The 20,525-nt window shown below is 44.5% G+C and overlaps 1 protein-coding gene across 2 annotated transcripts in view; it reads left to right on the top strand.

Annotated features, from left to right (window-relative positions):
* The window catches only part of egfra (epidermal growth factor receptor a (erythroblastic leukemia viral (v-erb-b) oncogene homolog, avian)), a 356,316-nt gene that overhangs the window by 311,264 nt on the left and 24,527 nt on the right, over window positions 1–20,525 (top strand). For both annotated transcript variants that reach the window (XM_078538585.1, XM_078538586.1), the window contains one exon: window positions 4,083–4,268. In XM_078538585.1, the coding sequence (XP_078394711.1) occupies window positions 4,083–4,268 (186 nt within the window). The remainder of the gene's footprint in view (window positions 1–4,082; window positions 4,269–20,525) is intronic.

Raw genomic sequence — 20,525 nt, 5'->3', positions numbered from 1 at the left:
ATCACATCCTTTCTATAATGCGGATTCCAGAAGTGCATGCAATACTCTAGCTGTGGCCTAACCAGCATTTTATACAGTTCCAGCATAACGTCCCTGCTCTTATATTCTGTGCCTTGGCTAATAAAGGCAAGTATCCCATATTCTTTCCTAACCACCTTATCTACCTGTCCCGCTACCTTAAGGGACCGGTGGACATGCACACCAAGGTCCCTCTGATCCTCGGTTCTTCCCAGGGTCCTTCCATTCATCGTGTATTCCCGTGCCTTGTTTGTCTTGCCCAAGTGCATCACCTCACACTTATCTGGGTTAAATTCCATTTGCCACTGATCAGCCCGTCTATATCCTCCTGTAATCTAAGGCTATCCTCCTCACTATTTACCACCCCACCAATCTTCATGTCATCTGCGAAGTTACTGATCAACCCTCCTACATTCAAGCCTAAATCGTTTATATATACCACAAACAGCAAGGGACCCAACTCCGCTCCCTGTGGAACCCCACTGGACACAGGCATCCCGTCACAAAAACATCACCCTCTGCTCCCTGCCACTCAACCAATTCTGGATCCAATTTGCCAAATTGCCTTGTATCCCGTGGGCTCTTATCTTCGCTATCAGTCTCCCATGTAGGACCTTATAAAAAGCCTTGCTGAAGTCCAAGTAGACTACATCAAATGTATTGCCCTCATCTACACACCTGATCTTGTCTTCGAAAAATTCAATCAAATTGGTCAGACATGACCTCCCCTGAACAAAGCCATGCTGACTGCCCTTGATTAATCCCTGCCTCTCCAAGTTTAGATTAATTCTGACCCTCAGAATTGCTTCCAATAGTTTCCCCACCACTGACGTTAGACTGACTGGCCTGTAGTTCCCTGTTTTATCCCTTCCTCCTTTCTTGAATAACGGTACTAGATTGGCTGTCCTCCAGTCCTCTGGCACCTCTCCAGTGGCCAGAGAGGCATTGAAAATTATTGCCAGTGCCCCTGCTATCTCCTCCCTTGCTTCACTCAACAGCCTGGGATACATTTCATCCGGGCCTGGAGATTTATCTACTTTTAAGCCTGCCAGACCACTTAGAACCTCCTCTCTTTCTATGCTAACTTCTTTAGAACAAAGAACAAAGAGAAGTACAGCACAGGAACAGGCCCTTCGGCCCGCCAAGCCTGCGCCGATCATATTGCCCATCAACTAAAACATTTTGCACTTCCGGGGTCCGTATCCCTCTATTCCCATCCTATTCATGTATTGTCAAGCTGCCTCTTAAACACCAGTATCGTACCTGCTTCCACCACCTCCTCTGGCAGCGAATTCCAGACACTCACTACCCTCTGCGTAAAAAACTTGCCCTGCATATCTCCTCTATAGTTTTCTCCTCTCACCTTAAATCTATGTCCCCTAGTAATTGACTCTTCTACCCTGGGAAAAAGCTTCTGACTATCTACTCTGTTAATTATAACACAGTCCTTTTGCCAGATTTCCATATCCATGTCATCCCTCTCACTTGTGAACACCGATACAAAGTATTCATTTAGAACCCAAACTACGTCTTCTGGCTCCACACACAAATTACTACTATGGTCCTTAATGGGCCCTACTCTTTCCCTAGTTATCCTCTTACTCTTAATGTACTCGTAAAATAACTTTGGATTTTCCTTCATTTTACCTGCCAATGTTTTTTCATGCCCCCTTTTTGCTCTCCTAATTTCCTTTTTCAGTTCCCCCCTGCACCTTCTATACTCCTCTAGGGCTTCTGCTGTTTTGAGCCCTCGGTATCTGCCTTAAGCCTCCCTTTTTCTCTTTATCCAATCCCATATATCCTTCGACGTCCAAGGTTCCCTGGATTTGTTGGTCCCACCTTTTGCCTTTACTGGAATATGTTGGCCCTGTACTCTCCCTATTTCCTTCTTGAATGAGTCCCACTGCTCTGACGCAGATTTACCTAAAAGTAGCTGCTCCCAGTCCACTCTGGCCAAATCATATCTAAGTACAATCAGGTACCCAGTCACTTAAGGAGATATTAGGGAAGGTGACCAAGAGCTTGGCCAAAGCGGAGTGTCATAAAAGAGGAAGTGAGGTAGCAAGGCAGGGAAGTGTAGGGAGGGAATCCTAGAGCTCAGGTGCCTCGGCAGCTGAAGGCATAGCCACCAATGTCTTTCTCTCCACAGATGCTGTCAGACCTGCTGAATTTTTCCAGCAATTTTAGTTTTTGTTGCATAGCCACCAATAATTAATTAAAATTGGGGATGTGCAAAAGGCCAGAATTGGAGGAGCTCAGATACCTTGGAGGATTGTAGGGCTGGAGGAGCTTGCATTTATAGGGAAGGGCCAGGCCACGGAGGGATTGAAAACAAAGATAAGAATTTTAAAACTGAGGCATTGTTCACCTGGCATCCAATGTAGGGCATGGAGCACAGGGGCGATGGGTAAATGGAACTAGTTGCAAGTTAGGATACAGACAAGTTGTGAATGAGTTTAAGCTTGTGGAGACAAAAAATGGGAGGATGGACATGTGCTTTGGAAAAATGATGTCCAGAGATAATAAAATCATGATGAAGATTTCAGTAATAGCGAGCTGAGGCAGAGGTGAAGTTAGGCAATGTTTCAGAGGTGGAAGTAAGTGTTCTTAGTGTTTGTTGGAAGCTCAGGGCCAAAAATGCCACTTTTTCCCAGCTTGCTGTACCTACTTCAGTTTGAAATGGCATCCAATTGACGGGACCTTCGCTTTGGGGTGAGGTCGGGTGTGAGATGGAATTGAGGCTGCCACCCCCCAGGAACAGATTGGAGGCTGTCACAGGTGTTTAGAAGGCCCGTCTCAGTGTTCTAGGACTTTGTCCTTGTTGTTTGGTTATATTTTAAGCCGTCTAGCCCTCAACTCTCACAGCCCGCCACTCCACACACTACCTCCATGCCCCCATGCCAGCTTAATGCCACAATGCCATAATGCATGCTTGGCTGAGAGCCAAGACTAATAAAAAGATTATGAGAGTGGGAGGTTGTTTACACAACTGGAGAAAAATGTTGACTTTGCTTGATCGATACCTTTATGTGGTTATAATTTATATTTTTCTTTGATCCCTTTTGTCAACGTCTCAAGATTAAGAGGTGTGAAGTGCTTACAGCTTCTGTTATTGATATTTTAGTGGCCTGTATAATTGACACATTTATAGGCTTGTAGGAGTGCCAGTTTTTTTCTCAAATAATTATGCATGGCTATTTTGTAAGCAGCTTCACACATGCCATTATAACAGTAGGGTTCATTGGTTCTGCACATAGTATATACTGGGTGAATAGAAGGGCTATGAGTTGGCATGGAGGCTATAAGTGGCCATTGGGGGTGGATGGGATGATATGAGTTGACATTGGGACGATAAGGGACCATAGGAGGGGTCATGTGTAAGATCTTTTGAACTTAGCTTTCAGAAGGTTCCTGAATCCAGCCTATGGCTCACACCTCCTCTGAGATTTGTGAACCATGAGTCATGGAGAAGCCAGCCCAACTCCATGAAAATTGCAGGATGAAGCCGGCCAGGTCAGGTGCGCAGGGTGCAGGCTTGTATCCCACGTCAGTGAAAGTTGAGGGTGCTGAGAATGGGAAGGGAATCCTGGAATCCAGTCATTTCTAAATGGTTCTGAGCCCTTCCACCTCTGTGAAAATCCAGGTTTAAGATTGCAAATAATCTTGTTCAGCTTCAGCTAGATGTTAGGGAAAGGGTAGCTCAGGACCAGGAATGGCTTCAGTGTTCCCAATTTTGGATAAAATTTCTGCTCCTTCAGCGCCAGATGTCAGATGAGTATTCTGACAATTTAGAGACAGTGGAGAGGTTGGGAGATGAGTTGTGTGCCATCCGTATGTCGGACCTGTCCTGTTTTCAAATGATGTCACCAAGGAGCAGCGTACAGATGACAATCCCGGGTTTTAAAAAAATAATTGGAATCTTGGATATACCTTTAACCCTCTGAACTGTTTTGGAAGCCACATAATTTTATTTTCCAGTGTTTAATGGCTTAGCCTTGGTTAACTAATTCAAGGATATGTGTCAAAGATCATGTTATCAATTTTTGTTTGCTTTTTATTTGCAGGAAGCGTATGTGATGGCCAGCGTCGACCATCCCCATGTTTGCCGACTTCTGGGAATCTGTCTCACTTCAACTGTACAACTCGTCACGCAGCTGATGCCCTATGGCTGTCTGTTAGACTATATGCGGGAAAACAAAGAGCATATTGGTTCCCAATTTCTCCTCAACTGGTGTGTGCAGATAGCAAAGGTAGTTTTATATAGCAGCTCTTCCTTTCCTCTATGGGGTCAACATATAATTTAAAGTGTTTATGAATTAACTATGCTAAATCCAATTGTAACACTGGAGAACAAGTTGGTAATATCACTGAAGTGGGATTTTACAAAAATATTCACTCCTAGCTGCTTTCATTGAGCAATTTTAAAGCACGGTAAGGTATCAGATGAATGCAATTCCCTACACCTTCATATGCATAGAACATATTATACTGTATCAACTCGATACCTTGGGTTTTAAGGGTACATACAGAGTCCCACAGTTTTAAGGTTTTGGGGAAGAATAGGCAGATTGTGATGAACATCAATGCCAACAGCAAAATTAAAGCCATGACCTAGATGCAGTGATTTGAGTGGAAAATAAATACCCATGAACATAGCTTTTATTATATACTACATCATGGTAACTTATTTAGAGGTGCAAAGTGTCCAACTCTGTCAATGGCTTTGGAGTTGTCCAAGGTGCTGACAAACTAAGCATCAAATAAGAAAATCTGTGTGTGATTTTTCATTATGGTATTTTAAACAAAGATGCTGAATGTGATTTATAAGTGGTTTCACCTAACTGTACCTGAGGAGTATCTTTGTGTCTACGTCAGGAGAATGATCAATAATAGTTGTTCAGCAATGTCTATAGTTTTGAACAGAGACCTTTGTAGTTAATGGAACTTTCTATATTTAGAAATTATTCAAGCAATAGCTTGGTTTGTGGTTAGACAATGTTTCTTTCAAATGCTAATCAATGCAAGTTCATAGACTGTGAGAAGACACTAAAATTCATTGGTGGTAATTTTAAAGTGCTGAAACAGGCGGGTTAGGATCAGGTGGGAATTACAAATGTCAGAAATTTCAGACATGACTCCAACCAGCCTCGAACTCACCCACTTCCGGTTTTAATGGAGATGAGATGAGGGGCAGGTGACAAATATGCTCTCAGGTGATAGACCGGTTGTTGAAATATTTTCAAGGAGTGCCTGTGCCTTAACAAGGTCATTAATTTTAACTACTGTTAGCCAGATTTCCCTGGTCTTGGAAAACCTAACAGGTGAAAAGAGGCTAGAAAGGCTGAACCCATAAGGTAAGTTTCATTACAGCATTGGTTGTGGTCCAGGAGAAGCAGCGGTGTTTCCTTCAGGCACAACAAGCTATGCAGTCAAGTAATCTATGTCCCTGACCCCAAGTAACCCTGGTGCCGTGAGAAGGGGATGAGGAGTTAGGGGGATGGAGTAGTGGACCAGGGTGTCACAGAGGGAACGATCCCTATGGAATGCTGACAGACGAGGTGAGGGGAAGATGTATTTGTTGGTGGCATCATGCTAGAGTTGGTGGAAATGACAGAGGATGATCATATGAATGCGTAGGGAGGTGGGATGAAAAGTGAGGCCCAAGAGAACCCTGTGATAGTTCTGGGAGGGAGGGGAAGGGGTGAGGGCAGAAGTGCGGGAGATGGGTCGGACACGGTTGAGGGCCCTGTCAACCACAGTGGAGAGGGGGGGTGGGGTGTAAACTTGACTCAGGAAAAAGAAAGACATGTCAGGAGCATTGTTTTGGAAGGTAGCATCATTGGAACAGTTGCAATCGAGGCAGAGCTACTGGGAGAATGGGATGGAGTTCTTAAAGGAAGCTGGGTGTGAGGAGCTGTAGTCAAGGTAGCCGGTAGGCTTGTAATGAATATTGGTGGACAGTCTATCACCAGAAATGGAGGCAGAGGTGTCAAGGAAGGAGAGAGAAGTGTCGGAGATAGACCATATGAAGGTGAGAGAGGAGTGGAAATTGGAAGAAAATTCGATAAATTTTCCCAGGTCCAGATGAGAGCATGAAGCGGCACCGATGCAGCCATCGATGCACAGCAGAAAGAGTTGTGGGAGGGGTCTGAGTAGGACTGGAACAAGGAATGTTCCACACACCCCATAAAGAGACAGGCATAACTGGGGCCCATGCAGGTACCCATAGCCACACCTTTTATTTGGAGGAACTGAGACAGGTTTAAGGAGAGATTGTTCAGTGAGAGAACAAGTTCAGCCAGATGGTGGAAAGTGGTTGTAGATGAGAATTGTTCAGGCCTTTATTCAAGTGCGAAGCGGAGAGCCCTCAGAGCATCCTGGTGAGGAATGGCGATTAGAGGGATTGGACATCCATAGTGAAGAGAAGGTGAAGAGGAAATTGTTGAAATGATGTAGGGCATCAGAGGAATCAAATAGGGTAGGAGAGAAATCAACAGTATAAAATCCATCACATTTCTCCCTCTCTTCAGCTATGAAGAAGTCATACAGACTCGAAATGTTAATTCTGTTTCTCTTACCAGAGGTGCTGCCAGATCTGCTGAGTTTTTCCAGCATTTTCTGTTCTTATTTCAATAGTGTCCATTGTCTGTGTGCTACAGGTGCCATTTGGGGAACAAAATGATGCCTGACACACACACACATGTCTACTGGGTATCATGCAAGATGCCATCTTGGTAAATGATTAACAGGGCTTCCATTACCCACATCTGAAACAGGCATTAGTCCATTTACAAGTGAAAATAAGGGACAGAAGACCTACATTTAGTTCCTGCTGCAAATTTGATTTGCTCTGAAGCAGCAGTTCCAGTGTTGATTGTCTCTGGGAAAACCAATGCTAAACACCACCTAAGTTAACGAAAGTACTCAATATAATCACGGCTGCTTCTGGCCCAGGGATCTCCAAACTCCAGCACCTCCCCCCACCCCACGGCCCCGTCTCCTCCCTCTCCCTCTCCCAGCATCAAACTCCTAAGCCCTTCCTCTCCATCTCAACATTGAACTCAGAGCACAGACTCTGAGGCCCGCTCTTCTCCTCATGATCCAACACAATCACTTGCCTGGGCAGGGTTCTACCAGAGCATCTACATTATGATGAGGACAGAGGCCCAAACTTTGGGGCTTCTCGGGCCTCTCTATTTGAGCAAAGGCCGTTAAGACTGGGTGAGTAAGATAGTCAAAAAAAGGTGTGTCGGAATAGGCTATTATCGTGAATGGCTGACACATTGGAGCATACTTGAGAGGAAGATAATGCCGCAACATTAATACATCGGCTTGAGAAACTTATTTTGGCTTAAAGGCGCTTAATAAGCTGTTCAGTTTCAGTTTAATTTTAGTTCAACCTAGTTCACAATCAAGCTTCATTCAGTGGGCAAGAATTTCACATCAGCCATTCTGTTGGTTATCCCAAAAACATGGAGGTTTGTTGGGACAAAGTGGTGTTTAGTTTGATAATTTGAAAGTCTTCGAAAATGTCACCCAAAAGCCTTACTGATCGCTAAACTGGATAAAGCGTACAATTTAGCAGTATTGTGTTTCTTACTTTTAACATTCATATTCACAACAATTATGCATTTATAAGTTAGAGCCTAGAAATTTGACAGCATCCCTTTTTGGGCTCCTCACCTGCAGAGTGCTAACGGCCTGTACTCAAATGGGAAGGTCCAAGGAGCCTGGGATTTTGGGCCCCAGACCTCATTATCAGCAACGGGAGCGCTCACAGGTTTGTGTGCCCACATTCAGGTAGGTTTTTGGGTAAGATCATAGTGGTCTGCAACATTGATGGTTGAGCCACAGAATGTGATGGGAGGGTGGAACTTAGGTTGGAGAAGAACGCCACCGAGGTTTGCAGTATTGTTAGAGGACCTCGGAATACAATTGAGGGGGGGGTGGGGGGGCGGCAGTTGTGTGGCAAGGAGGTCAGGGTTGGCAAGGAGGTAAGAGGTTAGAAGCAGCAGTGATTTTGGCGACCATTAGCCTTTTTTCCACTCCATACTACTCAATGCTGGTTTTCCAAGAGGTAAACTAATGTTGCAAGCGGGAGCAGAAGCAGGCATTACGCTCCTTATTATCCATATTAATGGTCTATCGCCTGCTTCTGACATGGGTAAAGGATGCTGGTTATTTGGCCTTTACCAAAGTGGCATCAGGTTTGTCCCATACCGAAATTGTACATGTGTGACATAGATGCCGTTTTGGACATAAAATCTGTAGCACCAAAATCCCAGACATTACGAAGCTGATTTTCTAGCCCTGTGTCTGCAGATCATTTATACATGAGCTTCAGAGGAGATAAAAGTTTTATCATCCGGTTATGTTATCAACTCTGCATCAAAGATATATCTGCATATAACAAATTTTTAGCATGACGAACAAAAAGCAAAAATAAACTGCAGATGCTAATAATCTAAAAGTGCCCATTTATTCTCTCCGCAAATGCTGAGAGACCTGCTGAGTGTTTCCAGATTTTTCTTGTTTTAGCAATGGCTATTGATATTAGTTACTGCACTAATAAATCTCAACTGTTAAAATCAATAGCATGTAATAAACTATTCCATTAACATATTTTTTAGGGGTTAGATCAGTAAAAAGGACTGAACAGGTCTGCTAAATCAGGATCATTTAATTGGAATCAAATATTCTTTCTGTGAATAGTAACTGCTTCCCTCAAGACCTATCATGCATAAAAATTGATAGTTCAGCTCCTCCATCTTAGCATTTTTAAACTACTTTAAAATGGTCGTTTAATAACCTCTCACTGCCTGAAGAATAAACTGCTCCTAAGTTTTAAAATTTGTTTATATATAGTTGAAAAGTTTTGTCTAAGAAAGAAGCTCACATTTCTTGACAAATAAAATAGCATGTCAGGAAAGAATTTAACTCTAACTGGATCCTTTATTACTTTGTTCAAGTATTTGCGCTTAAAATATTCCTTCGTTTTCTCTTCAAACTTTGCCATTTTTTCATTGAAGTATCTATAAAGCATGAGTTTTTGGATACATTTACTCATCGGGTTCAGCCAAAGTGCAGTATTTTTATATGGTCTTTCATTGACTGTTATCATACAGAGTGTTTAAGGCAAGTAGTACGTGTTTAGATAATGTTGTAGAGAGAGGCCCTAAGTGAGGAGTTGACTACTGTACTATGGAGAGTTCAGACAGACTTACTAGCTGAAGTTTCTCTCCCACTATGGAATGAATTGGAATGCCTTCGCAAGCAGAATAGGAGGTGGGTACTAGTTTGAATAGGGAGGTCTGGGGGTATAGTGATTAGCATCCCTGCCTCTGAACCAGCATCTCTGAGTTTGAGTCCCACCCCAGGGCTTGATGGCCGCAGAAGTTGCGTTCGTAACACAGCCAAACAGGTTGAGTATGAGCCTGCAAATCCTTACAACACACACCAGTGGCAGGCAGTAAGAGTGGGTGAGATTCCTGGTGATGGAAAGAAAGTTGGAGCCTCTTACATCGTTATTTATAAATCCAGACGACAACATGCATGTAAAAAGTGCATGTTGTAGCAGCAACTTGGACTCCCTGAACGAACTATAACACACCACCACCACTGGTTTGAGTGCGAGGCTGCTCTTGTTATTCTTGATGGCATGGTACAAGGGTTGTGTCCACAAACTCTGAATTCAGCAGTGCCAGGTTTTTCTATGAACAGTTTGTCGCTGAACTGTCGGTGCTCTGAAAAAGGGCATTTAAATGCAAAGCTACCTATCATTCACTTGGATGAAAATTACATTGCTGAGCCCCCTTCAGGCATAGACATCAGAAAAGCTACAGAGGAAGTTTATGTTCAGTGCTATTGAGAAGCAAAATGGGAGCACAAGATTAGTTCCATTTACCTCTGTCTTGCATCTATTTTTCAGAAGGTATTTGGGAAAAGGACAGAGATAAATTGGCCCAATACTGTGATTAAGGGGTATTTTTGTAGCATGTTACAGGCTATCCTACTAACAACATGCAAAAAGGCATTCATCGGTATTGCTTCATAGGCGACTCGGACTCTCTAAGGTAGGCGCTGTGCAATAGTTTCGCAATTAGCTTTCAAATTGCAGTCCACATGAGCAATGTTCCCTTTAACATTTAGTTGCTGTGCGTAGCCCATTTTTGTTCAGTGTGAATCCCTTAAAACTATCTGTGTGACCATGCACGCACATTATTTATCAAAGAACAAGGCCTGCATGGTACCTGTTAGGCTGCTGCTTGGCCACGTATTTGCGTAGCTCAGAGGGAATATTACACATAAGGGCAACCTGAAGCATCAAAAGGGATGAAGAAACTGAGTTTAGGATGGGCCCATGCTGAATACAGCCTGTTATCCCACACTGTCTCTAAAGGGATCCAAAGAGAAAAGTCTAATATAAGACTTCAGTACACAATTTGGAGGACGGGAGGTTTTGGCAGCCTGCGGTGATCATCAAGCTTCAACATAAATAGGTTTCAAGCTACTCATTATATTTATATTCATGAAATTGCTTGAAAATTCAGGTAATCTGTGCACTACAAATGGTACAGCCAGTGTAAATCTAAATGGTGTTCAGGACATTTAAATTAAAGGCAAAGATTCATTTCAACTTATACCTCATCGGTGCAGTTGATTATAATGATGCTTAGCGATCTTGACAGTTCTTTATTTTATTCATAATACAATTTACATTATTAATTGGAGAGTACACTTCATTAGTATAAGTGAAATTCAATTATGTTTTATAATAGTAACAGATTTAAGAAATGTGATGATGGAGCAAAAGCAAATTGTTAGTAATTATACATTTTTCCAAAATCTATAACAATATTCGGTTTTGTCTGTTCAGACTGTTTTAATTGGTCAGTTTACGGGACACCTCTGTTGGTTGGTTTATTTGGTGGGTGGTGCCTGGCGCATGTGGAGGTAAGTGGAGTGCGCATAGGACCAAAGTGTGTGATGCATGTGCAGCTGCCAATAGTTGGTGGCGGTGGTGGGAGCAGGATGGGAGGGTGGTGGAGAACAAAAATAGCAGAAGGTAAAGGAAACCCAACATCAAAGTTACCCTGGCAGGGCAGATTGTTTCCCTGAGGGACGGGATGGGATTGATGGGAGGGATGGTGATGGCAAAAACAGGGTGGGGTTGACATGTCGGAAATGGAAGAAATGGGATGGAGATAGCATGGGAGGGGTAGAAGCTATGATGGAATTCATTAAGTGTGGAAAATGGCAGGGACAATTATTTGATACAACTTCTTATTCAAAAGTTCTTCTTCATGCTAAAAGGAGGTATCACTAGATTTGGATGAAAAGCTTTGAGAAAACTTGTCAAGTGAATTACAAGAATATATCAGCATTGATTCTACAGACGAAGAAGGTGATAACAGTCTATATGCATGAGACTTTCTACACTGTACCATGTACAAGATGCACTGCAGCAACTCTCCAAGGCTCCTTCAACAGCATCTTCCAAACTCACAACCTTTACCACTGAGAAGGACAAGGGCAACAGATGCATGGGAACACCAGCACCTGCAAGTTCCCCTTCAAGTCACACACCATCTTGACTTGGAACAATATCACTGCACCTTCTCTGTTGCTGGGTCAAAATCCCGGAACTCCTTCCCTAATAGCACTGTGGGTGTTCCTATAACATATGGACTGCAGAGGTTCAAGAAGGCAGCTCACCGCCCCCTTCTCAAGGGCAATTAGTGATGGGCAATATATGCTGACCTAGCCAGCAACACCCACATCTCATGAACAAATGAAAAAAACAGTCTGACTCCAATGGGCATGCCAATGCACACAATTGGACTTGAGGAAGAAACAGTTATAATGTTGCTATGAAGCTTGAATCCTAATCAAGGACTTGGTCATGGAGCAAGATTGGTAGTTGGATGCTGTTTTCTTCGATGATAGATGCTAAAATGATAACAGGCAGATTTCTCGGAAATAGGGTGTTTATTCCTCAAATAATATTGAGTTAGACTTTCTGTCACAAGTTACAAGGCCAGTCTCTTCATATTCTTAGGCCTGTTTTTATACATGGACAGCTTTATGCAGCCTTTTCCAGAGTGAGAGGTTTTGACTGTGTTAAAGTATTTGGTGAAAGAATAATTCAAAATCCTGTATTTAAAGAAATACTGGGCCTGAATTTTTCCCGCGTCAGGCAGGCTCGGCGGGAGCAGGCGGGAGTGGTTGCGGAGCTGACCGCCGCCCGCGATCGGCTCCGCACCACCATTTTACATGGGCAGGCCAATTAAGGCCCACCCAGCATAATACGCCAGCGGTAGTGCTCAGCATTACCTGTGTGGGCAGTGGGAGGAGGGAGAGTTGGGGCCAGCGCTCTTTCACGCTGCCTCAGGGAGACTGAAGCACTTTTGAAATAAATAAGCGGAATTCAAATTTAATGAAATGTCCCCTCATGTGACCATGTCACATGAGATCGGACATGTTTTTATATTTCAGGAAAATTTTTTATTCAGTTTGTTAAAGCTTTAGGAAACCTCATCCCGCTCGTGGATGAGGTTCCCTAAAAAATGTAAAGGCTGTTTGGTCTTTTCGCTTGCCTGCCAACAATTAGGTTGGACGGGCAGCGTAAATTTGAAATTAATTAGTTCCTTAATAGCCTTAATAGGCTTTTTAATTATTGGTGGGGGCACAGCTGTCTCCGGTGAGCGCCTGCCGAACGAAACATTGCGAGACAGCACAATGACATCGTGACGCCTGCCCGACATTATCGCGCATCATTTTCCGCATTGGCGTGTCGGGCCTGCCCCCGCACGCCAACTGAAAAATCCTGGCCACTGTTGCAATAAAGATGCTAATTTGACTGCAAATATTTTGTGGTTCTCTGCTAGTATGGAACAAATATTTTACCTATTTTTGGGAGCGCAAGAAATATTCTCCTAATGCTTGCTGATACACTGCCTCTACAAGTAACCCCTTTGTTGGTATAAATTTTACATTTCAGATTTAAACTGTAACTCTCCTAACTCAGCTGTGATCTTGTGTTCAAACTTGTTGCCCTCATCAGCCTCAGTTGTCCAAGCTAATTATCTTTTCCCTCAGGGCAGCAAGAAATTGCAAATTGAGCAGCAAGAAAATGCAGGTGGCATCTACAATACACTAACAATTTATACAGTATTGCTGTTAACTGATTTTATAATATCTAGAATAAAGGTTAATTTCAAAGGTTAATTTGAAAATGACATCCAGACAGTCATTGCTGTTGGGAATTTGAACGTGAGTTTTATTGCAGTCAGCTTGTTTCAGTATAATTATAATGTTACAATTATGAGGTTTATAAGATGGTTATGTTTTGGAACTGTGTTTTTAATTCATTGCCACAGAAGGCTGTGGAGGCTAGGTCATTGAGTGTATTTAAGACCGAGATAGATAGGTTCTTGATTGGTAAGGGGATCAAAGGTTAAGGGGAGAAGGCGGGAGAATGGGGTTGAGAAACTTATCAGCCATGATTGAATGGCGGAGCAGACTCGATGGGTCGAATGGCCTAATTTCTGCTCCTATGTCTTATGGTCTTATGGTCCTGAAGTCTGCCTGACTGCAAGACTGGGTGATTTGATGGTTAGAGATTAAAGGGGGCCCACATTGTTTTAACTGGGAAGAAGGTGGAAGGTGTTTACACTTGGAGACAATGGCAGCAGCCTGTGTGCCAACAGTAGATAGACTGAGAGTGTCCAAAGTCCCAAAAAAGTGTTCAGAATGTTAGGTTGTAAACAGTTGTGCTCTAAACTGTCCATTTAATTTCACGATAGAATAGAGATGGGGTGTAAAGAATAGTAAATCAGCATTTCTACCTAGATACAACGTCCATGTGATTCACATCGCCATGGGGATGGGCTTTCAGATGGGAAGGGTACAGTGGAAGGCATTGTGATATTGGGTTACAGGGTTTCCGAAGATACCTCTAAAAGCTCTCAGACAAGATTAGTCTGCCAGGATCTGGGAGAGGGGGAGGGCAGCAAGATGCTGTGGTTCACCATGCAAAAATGCGGCTGGGTAATCAGGCTTGGATTGAAAAGACCAAATTCATGAGTTGAAACAATGTCTAGGGGAGAAAAAAACCTCACTGTGAAAGACAGCTCTAAGATTAAAAGTTCCCAGATGTGCTGCCGCCAAACACAGCAATTTTCATGGGGGCAGGAATGGGGTTGGGTTGCGTTTCGTGCGTGCATGTTTCGCAGAGGCAGCTGCCTCCACTCGTGTGACTTTGGTGTGAGAGGTGTCTGGAACCCGACGTGTGCAGATTAGACCTGGTAGGAGCAGGTCTGAACTTATAGCCAGTGTACCCTTTTTGGAGAGATAAGGTAGACCTTTGGATATTGTCCCCGTACCCCGTTTGGGGGAGTCAGGTGCCTTTTGGGAGAAGTAAGATGCCCTTTAGTATTCTAAAAGTGGGCATGAGTGTGCATTAAAAAGTGCATAAACATTGAAGTTCATTGGAACTATCAAAAACAACTGCCAAAAGTGTCAAAATGAGCTATCAAGAAGAACTGTCAAAAACAACTGTCAAGAGTGTCATGAGGAACTGCCAAACAGAGCTGTTAAGCTGTCAAGGCATTTAAAACTTCTGCCCTTTAACTCTGAAAAAAACTTTTTTTAAAAAGGATTGCTTGTTATTTCACTCTATCTGTTGACATCAGCCTTTGGGCTACCATTATTGGATTAATGCTACCAGATACCTGCCATTTCACAGTTTGATTGACAGCTCCAAGTGGTTGGACTGTGAATTCCAATGCTTGTTTTATATAAGGGATTATGAATGAAATGTTTGTTGTTATAAGGGATAATGTAACTGAAGGAATATAAATGTAGTAAATGGTTTTTATGAATGAGGGTTTTTTTTTAAAATAAGCCTGCAATAGATACTTGGAGCTTTATTTTGGGAGCTTTATTTTATCTCAGCATGGGTCTGCTGAATAGTGGTTACTATGTGAGTTAGCATGGTAGGTGTAAGGGCAAAGTGTGGTGCGTGGGGCATGCATTGGCATGAATTGGCACTAAAATGGGATATGGGCTGTAAAGGACCATGGAGGTGGGCAGAGGGGCATGAGTTGGCATGGAGGGCATGAGGGGCCATGGGGGGGCGTGAATGGAGCATAGATTGGCATGGAAGGTATGAGAGACCATTGGGAGCTGAGCGGGGGCATGAGGTGGCATGGATGGGGCATGGAGACAGTGTGAGGAGTGAGGGCTGGAGGTCTGTTTTATGTTTATTTTTTTTTTAAAAACTTCGATACAGTGACAGGCCTTCTGCCCAGCCCGCCTCTACACCTGGCATCCATTGCATTGGTTCCAGGTTGCTCGGCCCAAATCCCATGGAACCACGCCACCCTGGAACGAAAATCCAACCTTCTGGGCCACTTTCTCCTGGGTCAGTTTTGCGGCGCTTCGAGACATTCCAACTCTGCGCCCCCGACTTGAGAGCGAAAACCCTGGCCACTATGTCTAACCTAGTCAGCCTTTTGTGTCTCGCCCCCAACAAAGAGCTACAGTCCTATAATTACTTCTGATGAACAATTTGTACTTTTACAATAGGCTACTTAAATATACTTGCTTCTAAAAATTTGCTGAAATATTTATTGCACTTTTCTAATTTTTAATAGATAATGCATCAACAGTGGTATCCCTATTAATACACATCTATATTTAAGAAAAGTCTATTCTATTGATAATTTATAATATTTTTAAAACTATTTCTGACACTCAGGTGTACAACTACTTTTTGAAATTAAACTTAATGTGATCGAAGGCACTCCATTCAGGCATAGTTCAATTGGGAAATGGGACTTCACCCACATCGTATGAGTGATCTCGAAGCAACTGAGCATACTTCAGAAGTCTTTGGACACAGGACATTATCAACATTCAGCTTCCTACAGTATATCGTATGACTGTGGGTTAGCCCAAGGAGGTGGCTGTGGAGGGATATAGAGTCAGTGATGAGAGTATGGAGTTTGTGGGTGGGGTCCAAAGATGATGGCTTCAGGCTTTTAATGTTTAGCTGGAGGAAGTCATCTGAGACTAGGGACAGGATTTTTAAGAGACAGCACAGGTGGGAACAGAGGCGAGTGGCTTCCTGTCACCATTCCCGCCACAGGCAGCTTCCATCCAAACGGGAAGGCTGGTCCCGGAAGCCTGCCCAATTCAGCAATAAGGCCAATTAAACTAATTAATAGAGCTCGTCGGGGGTAAGTTTGTGATTTTGGTGGGGGGTAGGGCATGGGGGGTGGGGTGGCGGACATAGGTGTCACACTGAGTCAGGGCCAAGTGAAGTGCATGGGGGCAGCGACTCAGCAAAGAGCCAAGCTGGACCATCAAGTTATGTGGGCCCATTAAAGGGAGCATAGTTCAGAGGCGCACTCAGTATTGGCACTCAGATGCCATCGTGTGCACAGGTTGCAGAGAGAGTGGTCTGTACTTGCTTGGGGTTGTCACACTCCTGGCATCGCAGGAGCATAAGAGAAGGGGGTAAGTCTTCAAGATATTATTGGGAGTCCAGCTGAGTGCAAGGAAGGCAGGAGATGGCAGTGGGAGCGTGACTGTCAGATCTTGGGTCTAGTTACGAGTAGAAGCAACATCCTTCACAGGAAGGGCAGAAATCCAGCCATGAGGAGGGCAACAGAGAGCGACAAGGGGCATGAAGGCAATGGAGGCCATACCCACAGCATAGCTTCTGCTGCCAAAAATGGAACTACCTGGACATAGAACCATAGAAAAGTTACAGCACAGAAGGAGGCCATTCGGCCCATTTTGTCCATGCCAGCCCAAGGACACCCAGGTGCCCTTTCTAATCCCACCTTCCTGCATCCGGCCCATAGCCCTGCAGCTTACAGCACTTAAGGTGCAGATCCAGGTACTTTTTAAAAGAGTTTAAAGTTTCTGCCTCTACCACCAACTTGGGCAGCGAATTCCAGACACCCACTACCCTCTGCGTTAAAAAGTTCTTCCTCATGTCCCCCCTACACCTTCTGCCACTTATCTTGAATCTATCTCCCCTTGTTCTAGAATTCTCCATCAAGGAAAACAATTTTATCCTGTCCACTCTATCTATTCCCCTCATAATTTTGTACACCTCAATCAAGTCACCTCTCAGTCTTCTTTGTTCTAAGGAAAATAACCCCAATATCCAATCTCTCCTCGTAGCTACACTTTTCTAACCCTAGCAACATTCTTGTAAACCTCCTCTGCACTCTCTCCAGAGCTATTACGTCCTTCCTGTAATGTGGTGACCAGAACTGCACACAATACTCCAGTTGTGGCCTCACCATCAAATTTATACAATTTCAACATTATATCCTTACTTTTATATTCTATACCTCTGCTAATGAAGGAGAGCATTCCATATGCCTTCTTTACAACCTTGTCTACTTGAACTGCTGCCTTCAGGGACCTGTGTACTTGTATGCCAAGATCTCTCACTTCATCTCTTAGTATTTCCCATTTATTTTGTAATCCCTGTAACTGTTTGACCTTCCTAAATGTATGACCTTACACTTCTCTATGTTAAAATCCATCTGCCACTTTACTGCCCACTCCTCCAACTCATCTATATCATTTTGGAGATTATGACTATCCTCTACACTATCCACTACTCGGCCAATCTTTGTGTCATCTGCAAATTTCCCAATCATGCCCCCCACATTCATGTCCAAATCATTAATATATAAAACAAACAGCAAGGGTCCCAACACCGAGCCCTGTGGAACACCACTTGAGACAACTTTCCATTGGCAAGGGCATCCATCGACCATTACCCTTTGTTTCCTGTTACAAAGCCAACCTTTTATCCAGTTTGCCACATTACCCTAAATCCCATGGGCTTTTACTTTCCTGACCAATCTGCCATGTGGGACCTTGTCAAATACCTTGCTAAGGAGAACCAGTGCTACAGGAGAATGTGACTCTGCACACAGATAGAGAGATTTATGCCCTCATTGTAAAAGACCTTACACGGTGCAGCACTGCTTGGTATACCCTGCCAGTAGCCATTAAATTAACTGTGACCTTGAACTTCTTTGCCTCTGGCTCATTCCAATTAAATTAACTGGGACTTTGAACTTCTTTGCCTCTGGCTCATTCCAAGGATCAACTGCAGACCTTGGTGCTGTCTTGCAAGTGGCTGCATACCATTGCATCTTGCAGGTTACTGGTACCCTATTTGTGACAGTTGCACAGTACATTCAATTCCAGACAGACGGGTCTCGTAGGCACAAAAGGAAGTGGGTTTCGCTCCCATTGTTGGATTCCCCCAGGTGCAGGGCATTATTGATTGTACCCATGTGGCCATCAAGGTATCAACTGACCAGCCAGTGAGATTCATCAACTGTCCTGTGACCACAATAAGAGCTTCCTGCGTTGTGTGCACTCACTTTCCTGGCAGCTGCCATGACTCCTTGATCATCCTACAGTCCAGGATGCTGCAGACCCCTCCCTCCCCAAATTACGTGAATGGATTCTAGGGGACAAGGGATATGAAGAGATGGCTACTCACCCCTTAACAAGACCCCGAGATAGAGCCATCTATTCAGTAGAATCAACATCCGGTAGGCCAACAGGTTTCTGAAGATGTGGTTCTGGTACCTGGAACTTCAGGTGGCACCATGCAGAAGGGTCTCAATCCTTGTGGAAGTCCCCTGCACTCCCCAGGCCTTGAAGAGGGTAAGGCCCTGGAATGATACAGCTCATCAGAGCAAGAGGAGGAGCAGCCCATGGAAGAGGGGGAGAAGGAATATGCAGAACCCAGAGCGGGCCCCGCTGTGCAGGGAGGTGGCTGGGACAAGTGCAGGACTCAAGGGTCTTGTCAGGATGCTCTCAACATCAGGGATCACCTGATTCAGTCTTGTTTTAGCTGAGCACTCCTAACCCAGGAGGATGGCATGATCTGGAACTCACTTTGAGCTGTCTGTGAGAACACGTCCATTGGAGTCATGTGTCAACATTTACATTATGTTGTATCAGAGAAAAAGTGCAGAGTTATGGACGAAATAAACCCCAGTGAACCACTCAGTTCCCTGGTGGTGTCCGCTCTTGGCCACTTCTACACAGTGCTCCCCTTGTGGCCTCAGATGAGGTGGAGGAAGCCTGCTCGCTTGTCTCAGCTTGCGGAGAGATGTAAATGGCAGTCGGCCTTATCGTACTGCAGAGGCTGCTGCACTCGCATCAATGCAGGGGCAGCCTCCAGCTCTGGGCCCTACTGCATTGATGATCCTTCAGTCAGAGGGGCCAAGGAGGCCAATAATGGTGGTGCCCCTTGAAGGGTGGCACCCTTTTTAGTGACTGCCTCAGCCATGGGCTTGTGCTCCAGATGGCTGGAGGGGAGCCATTGCATCATCAGCACCGATCCAAGTTACATGGCGTGGCGTGCATCTTGTGTATGTCAGTGTGCTGCTCCTGCATCCACTCCAATTGCTCCCGCATATGGCTCTCCATAAGGTTGGCCATTGTCTCCATGGAGGAGCTCCTGCACTCAAAGCCATGAGCCAAGGCCACGCACATGAACTGATTGGATGCCTCCATCTTCAGCCTACGACCCCACTCTGCCCCAGGGAGCTCTAACATGTGGGGACACACCTGTTGCTGCTGATCTAAGTACAACCTCCTTTCCTGTAGTTCCTGCGGCCCTGCATCTGAGCCCAGCTGAACAAGGCTGTGTCTGTCCTCCATTCTCTGAGCGGGACTGCCCACTGCTGCCTCTGTCACCTCCTCCTGCTCACTCATGGCATGCTGATCACCCAGTGTCACCCTATTTAATTGCGCACAAGGACCCATCAAGTTGACTGTCTGAGCTGGTGGAGGGTTGTTTCTAAACACTTGCCGTGGTGCAGGCACAGAACTCTGTCCTTCCCTCTCGACATCAGAGGGGGACACAAAAAGAGATCAAGAGAACTAGCCTTGGAGAGCAGTAACCGCTGATGTACAGATAGCAATATATTCTCATCTTCTCCACCAGGAACACCCATCTCGCTTTTCTGGACTTGCTTCGAGGATGCCACCCTGGCGATCCCCATTATTCCCTCCTTCGTGGCAGTGACAATATGGAGGTGGGGCATCCCTCCTCCTGTAAGTGCCCTTTCTCGGTTGTTAAGAGCCCCTTTCTCTTTCAAGGACAAAAGAGAGAAAGAGATAAGGCAGTCTTTTGCTGGCCTCTGTGACCAATGCCAGCAGCACATTGAGAAAGGAAGCTACATGTATCCATTCTGGTAAGTCTTCAACAGAATTAGGCCTCTGAGCCTTGCTTGAGGGGTCAGTTAGCACCCTGGGTGCACACACCTCCAATTTTCAGGCTCCTCAGGTAGAATTTCTGCTGGAGGTTGAAAACCCAGAGGCCTGTCATGAGGGTCTAACAATGAACTTAAATTGCCAGAGCGAATAACATCACTGAATATTTACTGGCATTGGATGCAGTTCCTCCTGATGATACCTAGCCTATTGATGTTTTCAGCAGCCTCGGCCCA

Source organism: Cetorhinus maximus, chromosome 3 (genome assembly GCF_964194155.1).
Source record: "Cetorhinus maximus chromosome 3, sCetMax3.hap1.1, whole genome shotgun sequence".
NCBI classification, from domain to species: domain Eukaryota; kingdom Metazoa; phylum Chordata; class Chondrichthyes; order Lamniformes; family Cetorhinidae; genus Cetorhinus; species Cetorhinus maximus.
The sequence above is the reverse complement of the archived record's forward strand: the minus strand, read 5'-3'. Positions and strand labels throughout refer to the sequence as shown.